The sequence below is a fragment of the Coffea arabica genome, chromosome 4c, assembly GCF_036785885.1.
Source record: "Coffea arabica cultivar ET-39 chromosome 4c, Coffea Arabica ET-39 HiFi, whole genome shotgun sequence".
In the NCBI taxonomy this organism is placed as follows: Eukaryota; Viridiplantae; Streptophyta; class Magnoliopsida; order Gentianales; family Rubiaceae; genus Coffea; species Coffea arabica.
Window position 1 is genome coordinate 6,905,190 of NC_092316.1, and position 15,139 is coordinate 6,920,328.

At 35.3% G+C, this 15,139-nt stretch overlaps 3 protein-coding genes and 2 pseudogenes across 3 annotated transcripts; 4 read left to right on the forward strand and 1 right to left on the reverse strand.

Moving 5' to 3' along the window:
- Positions 1–5,561: 5,561 nt before the first annotated feature.
- On the forward strand, positions 5,562–6,816 carry LOC140004448 (tropinone reductase homolog At5g06060-like). The gene is made up of 2 exons (XM_072045778.1): positions 5,562–5,666; positions 5,819–6,816. Exons 1-2 carry the CDS (start codon positions 5,653–5,655, stop codon positions 6,630–6,632), a joined length of 828 nt encoding a protein of 275 aa, XP_071901879.1. The 5' UTR covers positions 5,562–5,652; the 3' UTR covers positions 6,633–6,816.
- A 524-nt stretch (positions 6,817–7,340) lies between these two features.
- On the forward strand, positions 7,341–8,289 carry LOC113739737 (tropinone reductase homolog At5g06060-like; annotated as a pseudogene).
- An 874-nt stretch (positions 8,290–9,163) lies between these two features.
- On the forward strand, positions 9,164–10,412 carry LOC113739742 (tropinone reductase homolog At5g06060-like; annotated as a pseudogene).
- A 740-nt stretch (positions 10,413–11,152) lies between these two features.
- LOC113739738 (tropinone reductase homolog At5g06060-like) lies at positions 11,153–12,610 on the reverse strand. The gene has a single exon (XM_027267050.2). The coding sequence runs from the start codon at positions 12,230–12,232 to the stop codon at positions 11,393–11,395; it is 840 nt and encodes a 279-aa protein (XP_027122851.2). The 5' UTR covers positions 12,233–12,610; the 3' UTR covers positions 11,153–11,392.
- A 451-nt stretch (positions 12,611–13,061) lies between these two features.
- LOC113739740 (tropinone reductase homolog At5g06060-like) lies at positions 13,062–14,313 on the forward strand. Its single transcript, XM_027267051.2, has one exon. The coding sequence runs from the start codon at positions 13,286–13,288 to the stop codon at positions 14,081–14,083; it is 798 nt and encodes a 265-aa protein (XP_027122852.1). The 5' UTR covers positions 13,062–13,285; the 3' UTR covers positions 14,084–14,313.
- Positions 14,314–15,139: the final 826 nt, after the last annotated feature.

The following is a 15,139-nucleotide window of genomic DNA, read 5'->3' on the forward strand; positions in this document are numbered from 1 at the left end:
TGTAACTGAGTATTGAAATCTTCAAAGCCGGAAGCAACTACACTGGCTTTAATTTATCGACCAATCACTTAAAATTTTGTGAATCGATCGAAATCATGTCAAAAGGTCCAAAAACATAGGACACGGACCTTTTCCTCCAAATCATTTCTTAAATGATAAACAAAAGTACATGGAAACTAAAAGACAATTCAAACTTTCCAATACCGTAGAGTGATAAACAATTTGGGGCTTTATAAATACTGCATCGGTTTAAGGAGGTAAAGTGATAATAGGCTTTATGATACAATTTCGAGCATTACCATTGCTCAAGACCAATTACTGAGCAAGACAACATTTCTTGCTTGTCCTATGTAGAAGCTGAGTTCTGCAACTTTGTCTTGACGTTGTTCAAGCTTAGCAAATAACCTGTAAAAATGAACGGGGCTTGATCCTCCGAATAAACTCTGACAACCAAGTTAGAAAGAAGAATTCAAAATTGTTCTATCTTGTGAATGAAAAGAGATATGTATGCGTATTTTTTCTTTGGTGCTATACCTTTCTTTTATATCTCTATAATGATCGACACTGTTTGATTTGGCATTCTATTCGTCTGTTTAGGGAGCGACTAAAGCTGCAATGAATCAATCAGGTCACCAAGAAGCGAGTGGGCTAAAGTGAAAAGATACTAAAGAAAGAAACGGCGCAGAGTATGAAGAGGAACGATGGCGTAGCTTTAGGGATGTACCATGATAGTTTTTGCATATAACCCCATCATTTTGCTTCATCATTTAAATTTTCCCCATTTTGTGTCTTATTGTTGTTTTATCTTTCTAAAATTATAATTGAGACCTAGATTATTTAAAAGTTTCACATTTTATTCTCTAGTGACCATTGTTTTAACTAAACAATTTTTCTTTATAACATAAATATTACTATAACTTTATAATATTTCTTCATATATTACATTTGGATATCCATCATCCATTTGGATCCAATCTATATACAACCATTTATTATATGGGTTTAAATGGATTGGACCATTTAATCCATGATCCATATATCCATTTTGCCACCTCTACTTCTAATCATGGCGTCGTACCTATTGATTCGTTAACTCTGGGAACTACCTACTGATAGGCACAATTAACTAATCTTAGGCTTCGTTTAGATTGCGAGTTTCTCAGACAAAAATTTAGAATATTCTCTTGACTTATTTTTATGTTACATTTTTAATTTCATACATCATATCGTTACAATATTTTTTTAAAAAAAAATCTAAAAAATTGCAAATCAAACGTGCTCTTAGATTTTTAGAAGGTAATATTAAGCAATTTTGTAATCAAAATGGTTAACCTTTTTTGTGTGTGTTGTGTGACTCTAACAAATAGGTGCAAGAACCTAGAAATGGTCTTGACCAGCCGTTGGAAGTTAAACGGATCCATGATTAGTGGTCTCATTAGTTAAGGATTATAGAGAATTGTAGATCTAATTCTATTTTATCCCAAAAAAGTTCTATTTTATCCTCTCTGATTCCTTCTGGGGGGATGATTTTGTTGCTTTGGTTTAGCTAGAGGAAGAAGCGTAGGACAAGAACTGTCCTGTATTTGTTATCTTATATGGATGTGTTTGGATAGGAGATTATTTGAATTACAACAAACTTTTAAAGGATAATTAAACAATATGTTTGTGATGTAAGTAAATAATTTTTTTTTTTTTACAAATAATACCAATTCAAAATGCCTTTTGCTAGCGTAAAGAAACTGATTTCCAGGATATGTTGTAACATGCAATTGTTAAATAGCTAAAGCATGGTTGATGAACTTCTCTCTTTGAAAGCAGAACATAACGGCAATTAAACCATGGCATATTGCTTCAAGAGTTGAGTGAATTACAGCCGGCCTTATCAGTACCATTTTCTGCTGGGGAAAAAGAATTAAAATTGAGGAATTCATGAGGCTCTCTATGCTTTTAGTACGTCCATTCGTGTTGTAGTAAAGCTGAAGACACATCCTGGCAGAGAATAATTTATTGAATATTTTCTTCGTAGTAGTGAATGACTTCTACTGTTTTTTTGACGATATGTTTGTGGATATTTATGCGTTTTTGAAAAATTTTAAATACGTTCTTCAATTATCTTTATGTTTCAAAGGCACTTTTAGCATTATATGTGCTTTAAAAAAAAGGGGACAAGCAATTTTTATGTATATAAATTTGAGAAGGGTTTTCAGCAACAAATCTCCACACACCTTCTCACTCTCAATTCTATTTGCCTGGCATTTCACATTTAATTGATTCCATAAAATATGTCTCAACCCCCGCCCGCATGTACTATTGATATTTAGTTGCTTTTCAAAATTATTTTATCACGTGAACGTTATTCTTTACAATTGATAACTCATTAGTATTGCGTGTACAATACCATTTTAAGTCATTAGTGTGCATGTCTTTCAAATCACTACCACATTTCCATCTCTGAATACAACACGTTTCCTATGGCATGCATGCGTCAAATATGAATTTCACTCTAATTAAAACTTTTCCAAAACCATAATAAGGGACGTTTTCGTCTTTGAACTCAACACGTTTCTCATTGGCAGGCGCCAAATACAAATTTCACTTCAATTAAAACTTCTCCAAGACCATAACAAGAGATAAAAACATAGCATCCTTCAACCATAGCAGTTTATTCTTTCAACAAAAAAAATGTGTCATTTCTTCCCATTGCTTATCCCATATGTTGATTCGTCATAATAGTTCACCGGCACCGACGATCTCTTCTTGTTGCTGCTTATCCCATATGTTCATTGGTCATTTTCGTAAACAAAAATAGAAATCTATCATCCTTTTCAATTTCCGTGCGGTATCCATCTTAGCCCTCGACTTAATTTCAATATGGAAAATATCTGCCTACAAAGTTAAATATTTTTGAATACTTGCTTACATTCAAAGCATTAATGTCAACGGTATGTTCTATGAGTTATGCAAAAATTGTAGACAACCGTGTCAATCTCGTTTTACAAAAATGGTGTGTATCTATTGTATCGTACATCACATTTTCTTCTTAATAGATGCAATGTTAATATAGAAATTAAAGATTCCAACTGTAACCTATATCTCGATCTTCAAAACAAGTATGCACGATTCATATTTCATTATGATGCTTCTTATATTAGACATTTAAAAAGGAAGGTATAAATAATTTATACTTATATATTTTTATGCAATATTTTTTACAAATTTCTAAAAAAAATGACAATTTCGAATTCTGTATGCTCTTGATTCTCAGGAAATGGAAGAACATTGTTCAAAGCAATACATTAATTCCCCCCGCCCTCCCAATATTAGTGTTCGTACTTAGAGTTGATTGGTGTGAAAAATATTCACATCTTCATAAAAGATTATCAAATAGAATGCAAAATATTTGTAAGTATTTCTTCTTCTTTTTTTGCTGCAGGCAATGATAACAGTTTGTAAGTATTTCATTTACTTATCCAATTACATTTAATTGGACCCTTATATCACTCACTTTATCATATACATTTCTATTCTCTTTTTTTTCAGGATCTGGCTTCTATCAAAAGTGGTAGTTTATAAATAATGGAGATATTTTATCTATTGCTACAAAATTATTATTATTTTTTTAACTATAGTTTGATGTGCCCTAAATGGTAGGAATAATTACATAAATTCCTTACTCTTTTTAAATTACTCCCTCTTTTATAATTTCTTCCAAAAATAGAACCTACTGTGCATAGTCAGGAGCCAAAATTTTTTCCTCAATTTATAATTTTTTCCTGCAACTCGTACTTAATGATTTGCACAATTTCCTATCTAGTCAGGAACTAGAATTTAGAATATGAAAGAAAATCAAGATGGAATTAGTTAACAAGTTTGAAATATGTTGGCAATCATTCAAATAGGTGACAGACCAAAAAAATAATAAGAAGCTGTTAACCAAGAAGACAAATAAGTATACTGCTCTTCTTTATTTCTAAATCTAAATAGAGTCGGATGACTTAAAAAAACACTCAGTCATGGTACAACTATATTAAATTTCCAAGACTGAAAAAAATTTCACAAGATAGATAGGTGACCCAATTGCAAGTTGCGTTGAAATATTTGAGCCAGTACTCTGCACTTCAAGGTTCAGCCATCAGAAGTAACCGCTTCTCACCATTTTTCTTTACCAGTCATGGATACGAAGATCCAAGAGAAAAATAATTGATTGTTTGCCTAACTTGCAAGGCACACATAACAAAAATATTTTCATCCACCGAAAACAATATCAAGAATGATAATGAAGTTTTGGATGCTGTTAATATAAATACTGACTTCTGAGAATTACATTTGATAAGGAAAAAGGATAACAAAATTTTAAAAAAAATGTGGGAAGGTTTAAAGAGAGGATCGAGGAAGATATTAGATGGGAAAGAAAAATGGAGCATGCCACTACCTCTATCCTCTATCCTGTCATATATGCAAGCTATGTGGCAAAAAGGATCATAAAGATAATAAATTCTAAAATTAGCTTACTTTGGGTATATATTTTGGAAGGAAAGTTAATTATTTTGGCAATAAACTGTCTATTTGGAGCAATGTATCGAGAATCAATATATACACAAAAAAAAACAGTACTTGAATTAACAAACTATCTGAAAAAAAATACAGAGAGTGAGAGAATTTGTACCAGAAAATTGTTAGATTTATCAAAGAACACAAGTTGATCCAACCTCAACAGTTACGTTTCTTTCATAAGTTAGTTTTGTATTTCTAATTATGCATCTATCCAATAAATCTATCTATGGCTTACAAAATAACGTACAAAGCAGGTATTCTCGTACAAGTTTTAAGAAAGACAGACAAACAAAGTAGCAAACAACTTAAATAACATCAATTATTACGTAAATTATAGTGCACGCTCAAAGAAACTTGTATTGAAACACTCAAAACTAGATACTAAATTGAAAATTAATCTAATTGAATCTCAAAATCACACATCCAAATTTCATGAGCTCTGCTACTTTAGTAGCGGATGGGGCCTCACAAATTACCTCTTTTACTACAGCATTACTATTTGAAAATCTTTTGATGCTAGTAAATGGCAGGCACTAGCAAAAATTTTCACTTCTCCAATTTTGATGACCAACCGCCAGAAAATCTGACAAAAATCTATAAAATCATAAACAAATCAGGTCTCCATACCAGCGTAACGGATTTTCTGTTCCACTTTTTATTATATTACTAGTTTTCCTTTATAAACATCATGTTTTATTTCTTTCTTGTTTGCTTAAAATCCAATAACTATTAATTAAATAATATACAAAATTTAACCAATTCAAAAAATCAAAAGGCATAAAAAAATGAGATTTTTTTATGAATTTTCTGCTATATTTTAAATTTTTTATTATATATTGCTTTTTTAAAACGATTATATTTATTTTTACTCAATTAATAGTTATTGAATTTTAAAAAAATAAAAAGAAAATAAAACATAATATTTACAAAAAAAATAACAGTATAATAAAAAATAAAATAGGAAGCGGCGCACGAGTACCGCAGAAGATCCGCTGCGCCATGCTAGCGTGATTCGACAGCCAACCATTACTGACGTCCATAACTTCAGGGAAGCAAATCCATGTGCGGACAGGCTTGCTGAATAGGAAGGAAGCGGTGATGATCTTCTCCAGGTATTTTATTCCAATCCGGATTTTGCATTCTCCTTTCTTTTGGATGATTTAAGGGGACCATCTATTCCCACAATGACAACGACGTTCCATTATTCTAATAAGTTATTAGCCCAAAAATCTCTATATTAACATTAGTTTTTGGCAATTTTCAGGCTCATCCCACTGTCAATCATGGAGAGGACCGTTGGAAAAAATAGTCCAAGATGGTCTCTCTCTGGAATGACAGCTCTAGTCACCGGTGGAACTCGAGGAGTCGGGCATGCAATCGTGGAGGAACTAGCCGGACAAGGTGCAATAGTGCACACTTTTTCAAGACAAGAAGCTGAGCTGAATGAGCGCTTGGAAGAATGGTCCTCCAAGGGATTCAAAGTCACTGGTTCGGTCTGTGATGCATCTTCAAGAGAGCAAAGAATGCAGCTCATGGAAAAGGTTTCTTCAATCTTCAATGGGAAGCTCAATATCCTTGTGAATAACGTTGGAACATTTGTACGCAGGCCAGCTGAAGTATACACTGCTGAAGAGTATAATTTGATTGTTTCTACAAATCTTGAATCTTGTCACCATTTCTCCCAACTCGCTTACCCCCTCCTGAAAGCATCTGGGATTGGGAACATTGTTTTCCTGTCCTCCGTTGCAGGTCTGGTAAATGTGAACTATTCATCCGTTTATGCAATGACAAAAGGTGCAATGAATCAACTCACAAAGAATTTGGCTTGCGAGTGGGCTAAAGATAACATCCGGGTTAATGCTGTTGCACCATGGTACATAAGAACTCCACTCGTGGAAGAGGTTCTGAATGAAAGAGAATACAGGGAGAGGGTAGAATCAAGAACTCCTATGAGGCGAGTTGGAGAGCCAGAAGAAGTTTCCTCTGTAGTTGCTTTCCTTTGTCTCCCGGCTGCTTCCTATATCACTGGCCAAGTTATAGCTGTGGATGGAGGAATGACTGTCAACGGATTTGAATAGGGGAATAGGCCATTTATCTTATCAATGCAAATGTTTAATTTTCCAGCAAGATTTTACAACATTTTGTTGTTTTCCCCCAGTTAATTCTATTTCCAATTGGGCATGTAAATTGTTATTCGCACATTGTTTGCTTGGTACTAAAGATAATAATATATTAAAAAACTACTAATGATAGTTTACAACATCTTATAGTTTTTAATTAGTAGTGTTGGTTGAACTAAACAATTCAACATATTTACAGTGGATGAAAAAAATACTTTTCTTGAATTTTATGTCATTAGTTGAAATGCGTCACAAATTTACTGACTTATGTCAGAGCATAGTCATTCTTAGTAGTAACTCTATTCAGATACTTCAGAAATCAGACTATGGTAGAGAAATAAGTTCATTCAAGAGTTAAAAATCCTGGGGTGGAGAGGTCTCTTCAATTTATAGGGGTTTAACCATTTGTAAGTCATTCCTCCCCATTTAATGGTTACTACACACTAGCCACATTCTTGATATATGTTCTGCAATGTTTGAATACAGATGGAGTAATTAAAAATGGAGAGTAACTGGTATCTGCATTATTAGAATCGTATTGAAGAATTTCATGATTAATATGATAATAAATGGAAATGAAACTTGGATACGCAGGCCCTTGCCTGCTTCCAATTTGACCACCTTGGAATTTCCAAACAGGAATCTTGTCATAATTGGTGATATACAATGGATCCTAAACATTTTCAGGCAGTTTGCTATTGGTACTAGAAATCAACATCATATTGCCTGCCCACAAAATTTTAAGGTTTATTATTAAAATCATCAGCCTTTGTTTTCCATCTTCAGCGTCATAGCACAGGTAAGTATAGATCTTGCTGTTATCGGCGAAAAGGGTCCAAAATGGTCTCTGATGGGAATGAGACTTCTTGTCACCGGTGGAACTTGAGGTATAGGCCGTGCAATTGTGGAGGAGCTAGCTGAACTAGGTGCAACCGTGCATACTTTTTCAAGAACGCAAGCAGAGCTCAATGAACGGCTGCAAGAATGGTCCAACGGGGGATTTAAAGTAAATGGCTCAGTCTGTGATGCATCTTCGAGAGAGCAAAGAACACAGACCATGGAAAAGATCTCTTCTATCTTTGATGGGAAGCTGAATATACTTGTAAATAATGTTACAAGATGCCAAGGCAAGCCAGCGCGCTTGAATATCCTGCTGAAGATTATTCTTTGCATATGTCTACCAATGTTGAATCGTGTTACCATTTCTCCAAACTTGCATATCCTCTTGTGAATGCTTCTGGGATTGGAAACATTGTGTTCATTACCTCTGTTGCAGGCCTACTTAATTGGTCTGCAAAATTCTTCTGTTTATGCAGCAACCAAAGCTGCAGTCAATCAATTAAAGAAAAATATGGCTTGCGAATGGGCTAAAGACAATATTCGGGTCAATTGCGTTGCTCCGTGGAATATTCGGACCTCGTTAGTTGAAGAAGGGCTCAACAACGCAGAATACATGAGGAAGGCAGACTCAAGAACGCCTATGAAGCGAATTGGAGAACCAGAAGAAATCTCATCCCTGGTTGCTTTCCTTTGTCTTCTGGCTGGTTCGTGTATTACAGGCCAGGTCATAGCTGTGGATGAAAGAATGACTGTTAATGGATCATGTCAGATTTAGTTAATTGATATTCCCATTCAAGCTTCTTGTGAGTTCTACATTACAGGAAGAATTTGCGCCTTTGATCTTCTGAATTCAAAAGTCAACTTATTTCTTTTGTGTGTTCCTCTCTGTAACTGCAGTCTATGATAATTAAGTGTTTGTTAAAGTTCTTGTAATAAAGCAAACATTTCTCATTGCTTCAACTAATTTCGGACATAATTTTTGAACTCCTTAAAAAATTACTCACACCAGTTTCAAATATTGTACTTGTGTCCAAAACATTATTGTTTTTCCAGAACTAGGTTATTTTGTTAATGACTAATCAGACATACATTTGAATCTTTTAAGTGCAAAATAGTTTAGGTTTGCACTTTTATTTAGAGGATGGTAACTCTAAAATTGTTACAACTATCTTTAATTTTTAATTTGAGAAAAAATAAGGTAGTTTAATGCACACTAAAAATGTCAAAAAAAAATCTTGCCATTACAAATGGCGACAATCCTGCATAAGATGAAAGTCTTCTAAATCATAGCCGGAATACTAAGAAAAGGAAATAAAAGCAGGGATCTTAGGCCTGCCATGACGTACTTTTGCTTGTATTCAACACAGCTTAAAGGATCTTAGACCTGCATAAATCACGGCAATGTATTGTCGTTAATTGTTATCATAGCTTTACGGTTATTTTCAGCCTGCTTGATGTTCTAATTATCTTTTTTTTCTTGTACACCATTTGGAAAATATACTAATTCAAATGTTAGAGTGCAAATTCATGAACCAATTTGATTCTGTATACAGTATAGCACTTGCCCGATTACAGATGTTTAGTAGTGTAGTTTCTGGCTACAAATAATACAGCGCAAAAATAGAAAACAGTGTAAAATTCACAATACATCCATCAACCTTTCCCAATCCTCAGAATATGAGGCCCATTTTCTCTCCTTAGTAGTGTATCAGCAACATAACTACCTGCATAAATCCAGCTAATCCATGGGAAAGATTGGGAAAAGCAACTTAAGATGGTCTCTCAGTGGATTGACAGCTCTAGTCACCGGTGGTACTCGCGGAATAGGCCGAGCAATTGTGGAGGAATTAGCTGCAATAGGTAGCAGCTGCAATAGGTGCTACGGTCCACACTTGTTCAAGAACAGAAGAAGAGCTGAATGAACTCTTGCAAGAATGGACCTCAAAGGGATTTAAAGTCACTGGTTCGAACTGCGATGTATCTTCAAGAGAGCAAAGGATACAACTAATCGAAAAGGTTGCTTCTATCTTTGATTCCAAGCTAAACATTCTTGTGAACAATGTAGGAACTCTTGTAGCCAAGACAGCTCTGGATTATACAGCTGATGATTAAGCTGAATCTACTTGGAAATAATGTTGGAACATGGAAAGGCAAGCCCACTGTTGAACATGCCGCTGAAGATTACTCAATGCCCACCAATTTTGAATCTGCTTTCCATTTTTCTCAGCTTTCTTATCCTCTTCTTAAAGCATCTGGGAATGGAAATGTCGTGTTCATTTCCTCAGTTGCAGGTCTGTTGAGTGTTGAAAATTTATCTGTTTATGCAGCAACTAAAGCTGCAGTAAATCAACTCATAAAGAATTTGGCTTGTAAATGGGATAAAGACAGTATTGAGGTCAATTGCGTCGAGCCGTCGATCAATTGAACCTCACTAGCGGTACGTCCAATGAGATAGCTAGATGAGGCGACTTAAGAGAGCCAGCGAAAGTTTCATCCATGGTGGCTTTCCTTTTGTCTCCCAGCTGCACAGGACAGGCTATAGCTGTGGATGAAGGAGTGACTGTTAATGGGTTTCAACCAATTTAAACAATTACTATTGGCCATTTAACCTTCTTGTTGAATTAAAAGGCAACTTCTTTTAATTCTTCTGCGCATTTAACAGTTTTGCGCATTTTGATTCTTCTGCATTTAAAAGGCAACTTCTTTCTTTTATGTGTTTCTCTGTGTTACTCCCTGCACTCTCTAAAGTTAAAAGTCTTTTGTACTCGGTCTTTTATAGTAATCTATACCAGCAGCAACAAGAGAAAATTCTCTTCTGCAGTTCCATATTGGGAATTCGGAGATTAGCCCCTATATCTACCAATTTGCCTCTTACATTCTAAAAGTTCTTATGTGTTGTTCTCGTACCTTATCTGTAGTAAGCTTTTTATTTTCTTAAGAAAAGCATTTAGCTTCATGTTGGTTTTAGAGTGTTTTGTATTTGTAGGTTTTTGTGTTTGGTTTACACCTGATTTATACACGCTAAATTGCTTGTATCATCAACATATTTTTCAATTACTTTTTTTTTATCTTGCATACATCGTATCAAAAAAGTATTACTGTATTTTTTTAAAAAAATTATTCCAACCCAAACACACTTCTCAAGCATATGGATAACATGCGTGTTTGGATAATGGTTCTCTTGTTAGACAATGTGGATAACACCAATGTTTGGATAATATTTCAAGTTATTATTTTGAGTATGGTATATGGATAATGGTTCTCTTGTACTTTTAGAACATTTCTTTCATTTCTTATTTTTTATTAGTTTTTTGAGTACAGAAAGTTCAACTGCGTTCTATTCCACTATCCTTTTTCTTGTCCACATAATCATTTCGATAAAGACAATTGAAACGGACCCTAAACTCAAGTCTTAATTTTGTTTGGATTAGTGAATCCACAAAACGCTAATCTTCTGATATATCTTTGGTTTACTTCTTGAAGACGTAAAACAAACTGTCTATCCACACTTCCGAAAAAGGCAAAAGAATCTGTCTATCCAGATTTACGACATACTATATCCACATGTACCCAAAAAGAGATTAAAAGAAAAAAAAAAACCCAAGACGCATAATAAATCACATGAATTCTAAAGGAGATTTAGAAAAAAAAAATACTAAATTAATCAATAGGCAAATTAGCTGAAGATGCTGGAATGTTTAAAATTACATGCATGTAGAATACAGTAGTAGTACACCAACTGACAATATGCAAGCCAATTCTTAGTATTTTACCATGAAACCGAACTCATGCCATTCTTTTACCTCAAAATGCTTCTAGATTAAACAATACTTCTTCCTGAACTACAGCATCAATGAGAAGTGGGAATGGTTCAATGATTAGTCCCACTGGACTCCGTTAACAGTCAGTCCTCCATCGACAGCTACAACCTGTCCGGTTATGTAGGAAGCGGCTGGAAGACAAAGGAAAGCTACCAGGGATGAAATTTCTTCTGGCCCTCCAACTCGATTCATTGGAATTCTTGATTTGAATTTCTTCCATTTTTCATCAGAATTAAGTACAGCTTGGCTTAATTGGGTCCTAATGACCCCAGGGGCAACGGAATTTACGCGAATGTTATCTTTAGCCCATTCACAAGCCAAATTCTTGGTCAGCTGATTTATTGCGCCTTTTGTTGCTGCTTGAACAGATAAACCTTGTATACTTACCAAACCTGTAACAGAGGAAATGAAGACTATGTTCCCGATCCCAGACGCTTTTAGGAGAGGATAAGCGAGTTGGGAAAAGTGAAAACAAGATTCAAGATTTGTAGACATCATCATATCGTATTCTTCAGAGGTAAACTCTTCAGCTGGCTTCCCTTTGCATGTTCCAACGTTATTTACAAGGATATTGAGCTTCCCATTGAATATGGAAGAGACCTTTTCGATGAGCCGAATTCTTTGATCTCTTGAAGATGCATCACATACTGAACCACTGACTTTGAATCCCAAGGAGGACCGCTCTTGCAAGCGTTCATTCAGATCTGCTTCTTTTCTTGCGCAAGTGTGGACTGTGGCACCGAGTTGAGCTAGTTCCACCACAATTGCACGGCCAATTCCATGAGTTCCACCGGTAACTAGAGCTGTTGCTCCTGATAGGGACCACCTTCCACCGGTGGCTAGAGTTGTCGTTCCCAACAAAGACCATCCAGAGTTGTTTTCTCTCACCTTTGACATGGGTGGTTGTAGGCTGACAGTGGGGGTGATGAAACTGAAAGCGTCTCTTTTTTTTTTGGGTCATACAATTTAGACAGAGGTTAAACAAAAATAGTTTCAATCCTCCAGCAAAGTTCAACCATGGGACCCAAGTTAGAGATGGTTTTCTGCTTCTTCTTCTTTTTTTTCTACTTCCCTAGTTATTGACTGGATTCTATATGAGATAGCTGAGGGTTTCTTGATTTGTTGTTGATTTGTAGATGTTGGGTATTCACGGTGAATTGATATTTTTTAGCAGCAATTGGTGGTGGGTTTTATTTCCGTGGTTGTTGGCTGGTGCTTGGCGGTAGTTTGGCTCCAGAGATTAGCCGATCCCATTATGAAGCAAGAGAAAAAAAAATTCATGAAGAAAAAAAAAATATGGAAAGTATCTCATAGATCCTTTGCAACCTAATTAGTACCAAAAAACAAGTGAAAAGGTGTAGTCAAAACCTATTACCATTGAGGAATTTTGATACTCATTGCCATTGCCACTGTGGAATTCCAACCAAACGGATGGTTAGTTTTTCTTTTCATTTAATTTTCTTCTCTCAGATTTTACCATCAACTGAGAAGTTATTTTGAACGTTCATTTTGATGGAAAAGGACATGAATTCTGTGCAGTCGCTATTGATTGGGAATCAGCAGTGGTAGTACACTTCACTCCCAATGTACGCCACAAGAAAATAAAAAGATCAAAATTTTCACGACATCAATCATGCGTTGGCCCCAGGTCCATCAATTATTTGCCAACAACCTTTTTGTCCTCAATTACATCCCAATTATCCTCTGTTAGGACTTTGGATGGTTATCTTTGGGTTTCTTTTTTTTTTTTCTTTTGATTGTACGGGAACAACTTTTATTTGGAAGAGTGTATCGAAAATGAAAATTGGTTGAAGAATATGTTGTACAAACAAGGCAAAGCAAATAAAGCTAGAAAAAGGTTGATTCAGATTATCCTTCCCAACGTTGAGTATTACTCTTGTCATAAAAAGAAAGAAAAATCGTGCTCGATCAATCAGCCCACAACCAGCCATGTCAAAATTGGAAGAAAACACTTCAAGATGGTCTCTGTCAGGAACGGCGGCTCTAGTCACCGGTGGAACTCGCGGGATTGGCCGTGCAATAGTGGAGGAGCTAGCTCAACTAGGCGCCATAGTCCACACTTTTGCAAGAAAAGAAGAGGAGCTGAATGAACGCTTGCGAGAGTGGTCCTCCAAGGGATTCAAAGTCACCGGTTCAGTCTGTGATGCATCTTCAAGAGAGCAAAGAACTCAGCTCATCGAAAAGGTGACTTCCATCTTCAGTGGAAAACTCAACATCCTTGTAAATAACGTTGGAACTAATAAAAGGAAGCCACCTGAAGAGTTTACTGCCGAAGAGTATGATATGGTGATGTCTACAAATCTTGAATCTTGTTTCCATTTTTCCCAACTGGCTTATCCTCTCTTAAAAGCCTCTGGGGTTGGAACCATCGTCTTCATCTCTTCTATCGCAGGTTTCGTGAGTATACAAAATGCATCTGTCTATGCAGCAACAAAAGGTGCAATGAATCAACTCACCAAGAACTTGGCTTGCGAATGGGCTAAACATAACATCCGGGTAAATAGCGTCGCGCCCGGGGTTATCAGCACCCCATTAACCAAACATGTGCTCAGTTCTGATGAAAAGCTGAAGAAAATAGAATCAAGGACTCCCATGAAGCGAGTTGGGGAACCAGAAGAAGTTTCGTCCCTGGTTGCTTTCCTTTGTCTCCCTGCTGCTTCCTACATAACCGGACAGGTTATAACTGTCGATGGAGGACTTACTGTCAATGGAATCTACTGGGACTAATCATTAAAAAACATTTGATCTTGTCATCGTTGCAATGTTTCTGCAAGATATTGGTTCGTATTGTTTCTTGATGCTGGCAATGTTTTTTTTTTTTTGGGTTGATTGTAAAATAAATTTGCTCTTTTTTTTTTTACTGGCAATGCTTTTTTAATTAATTCCACCTTGTATCGCTAATTGTAACGTCCATTTTTCTGCGTGAAAATTATCCCAAAAAAATGTTTTTTGTTTCTTTTTTTCGGTGCAATAGGAATGTGTGAATTTCTATGGATAGAACGAAAATGCATCTCCAGCTGAGAACCTGTTGTTCCGGCTAGCTCCAAGAAAAGCTTCAAATTTTGATAACGTTGGGTTGGGCTGAACTTTGGGAACTAAATATTAATCTAAATTTAAAAGTGGATTGAGTTGGATCAAAATAGGTTGAGCCCAATTAAAGCCCAGTGCACTCTCGCCGTGTAAGGTAGAATTGCCTGATTTAATAAATTAATTCTAAACTAGCATTTAGCTCGAGTATTTTTTTTTTCTTTAATTAGTTGTGAACCTGTGGAAGTATAAGCAATATAAATAAAAAAGTCAGCAATATTCTCACACAGTCATTCATGCTAATTTTAAAACATTAACGTATTATAAATGTTTAACTAGCGAATAGATAAAAGGTTCTTAGAAGAGATAGAAATTATAACCAAGATTAATTAGAAAGGAATTTGATCAAGCGTTGGTAAAACTCAAATATCGAAATGATACACCAATTCTTTTCAATCAGCCATGTCATCTAGAAAAGAGAAGATGGCTAATGAGACTTCATGCATTCACATATTTTTAAATTTTTTTTTTGATAAATACAACTACCTGTGATAATGTGATTGTATTTTTAGCATGAGATCTTGGATCCACTCTCAAGTTAAACCTGTCTACTTTCTCCAATTTTCCTCAAAAAATTTTAAAAAAAAAATGTCATTTATTGATAATATACTCTTGACGAAAGTATACACAAATGTCGAGTTCAAATCAATTTGAGTCACATTACGAAGAATCAGATACATGCATGCAAGTTATTCT

Excerpts from the sequence above, each read along its gene's own strand:
- LOC113739738 (XM_027267050.2), bottom strand. The coding sequence starts at position 12,232 with ATGTCAAAGGTGAGAGAAAACAACTCTGGATGGTCTTTGTTGGGAACG.
- LOC113739740 (XM_027267051.2), top strand. The coding sequence starts at position 13,286 with ATGTCAAAATTGGAAGAAAACACTTCAAGATGGTCTCTGTCAGGAACG.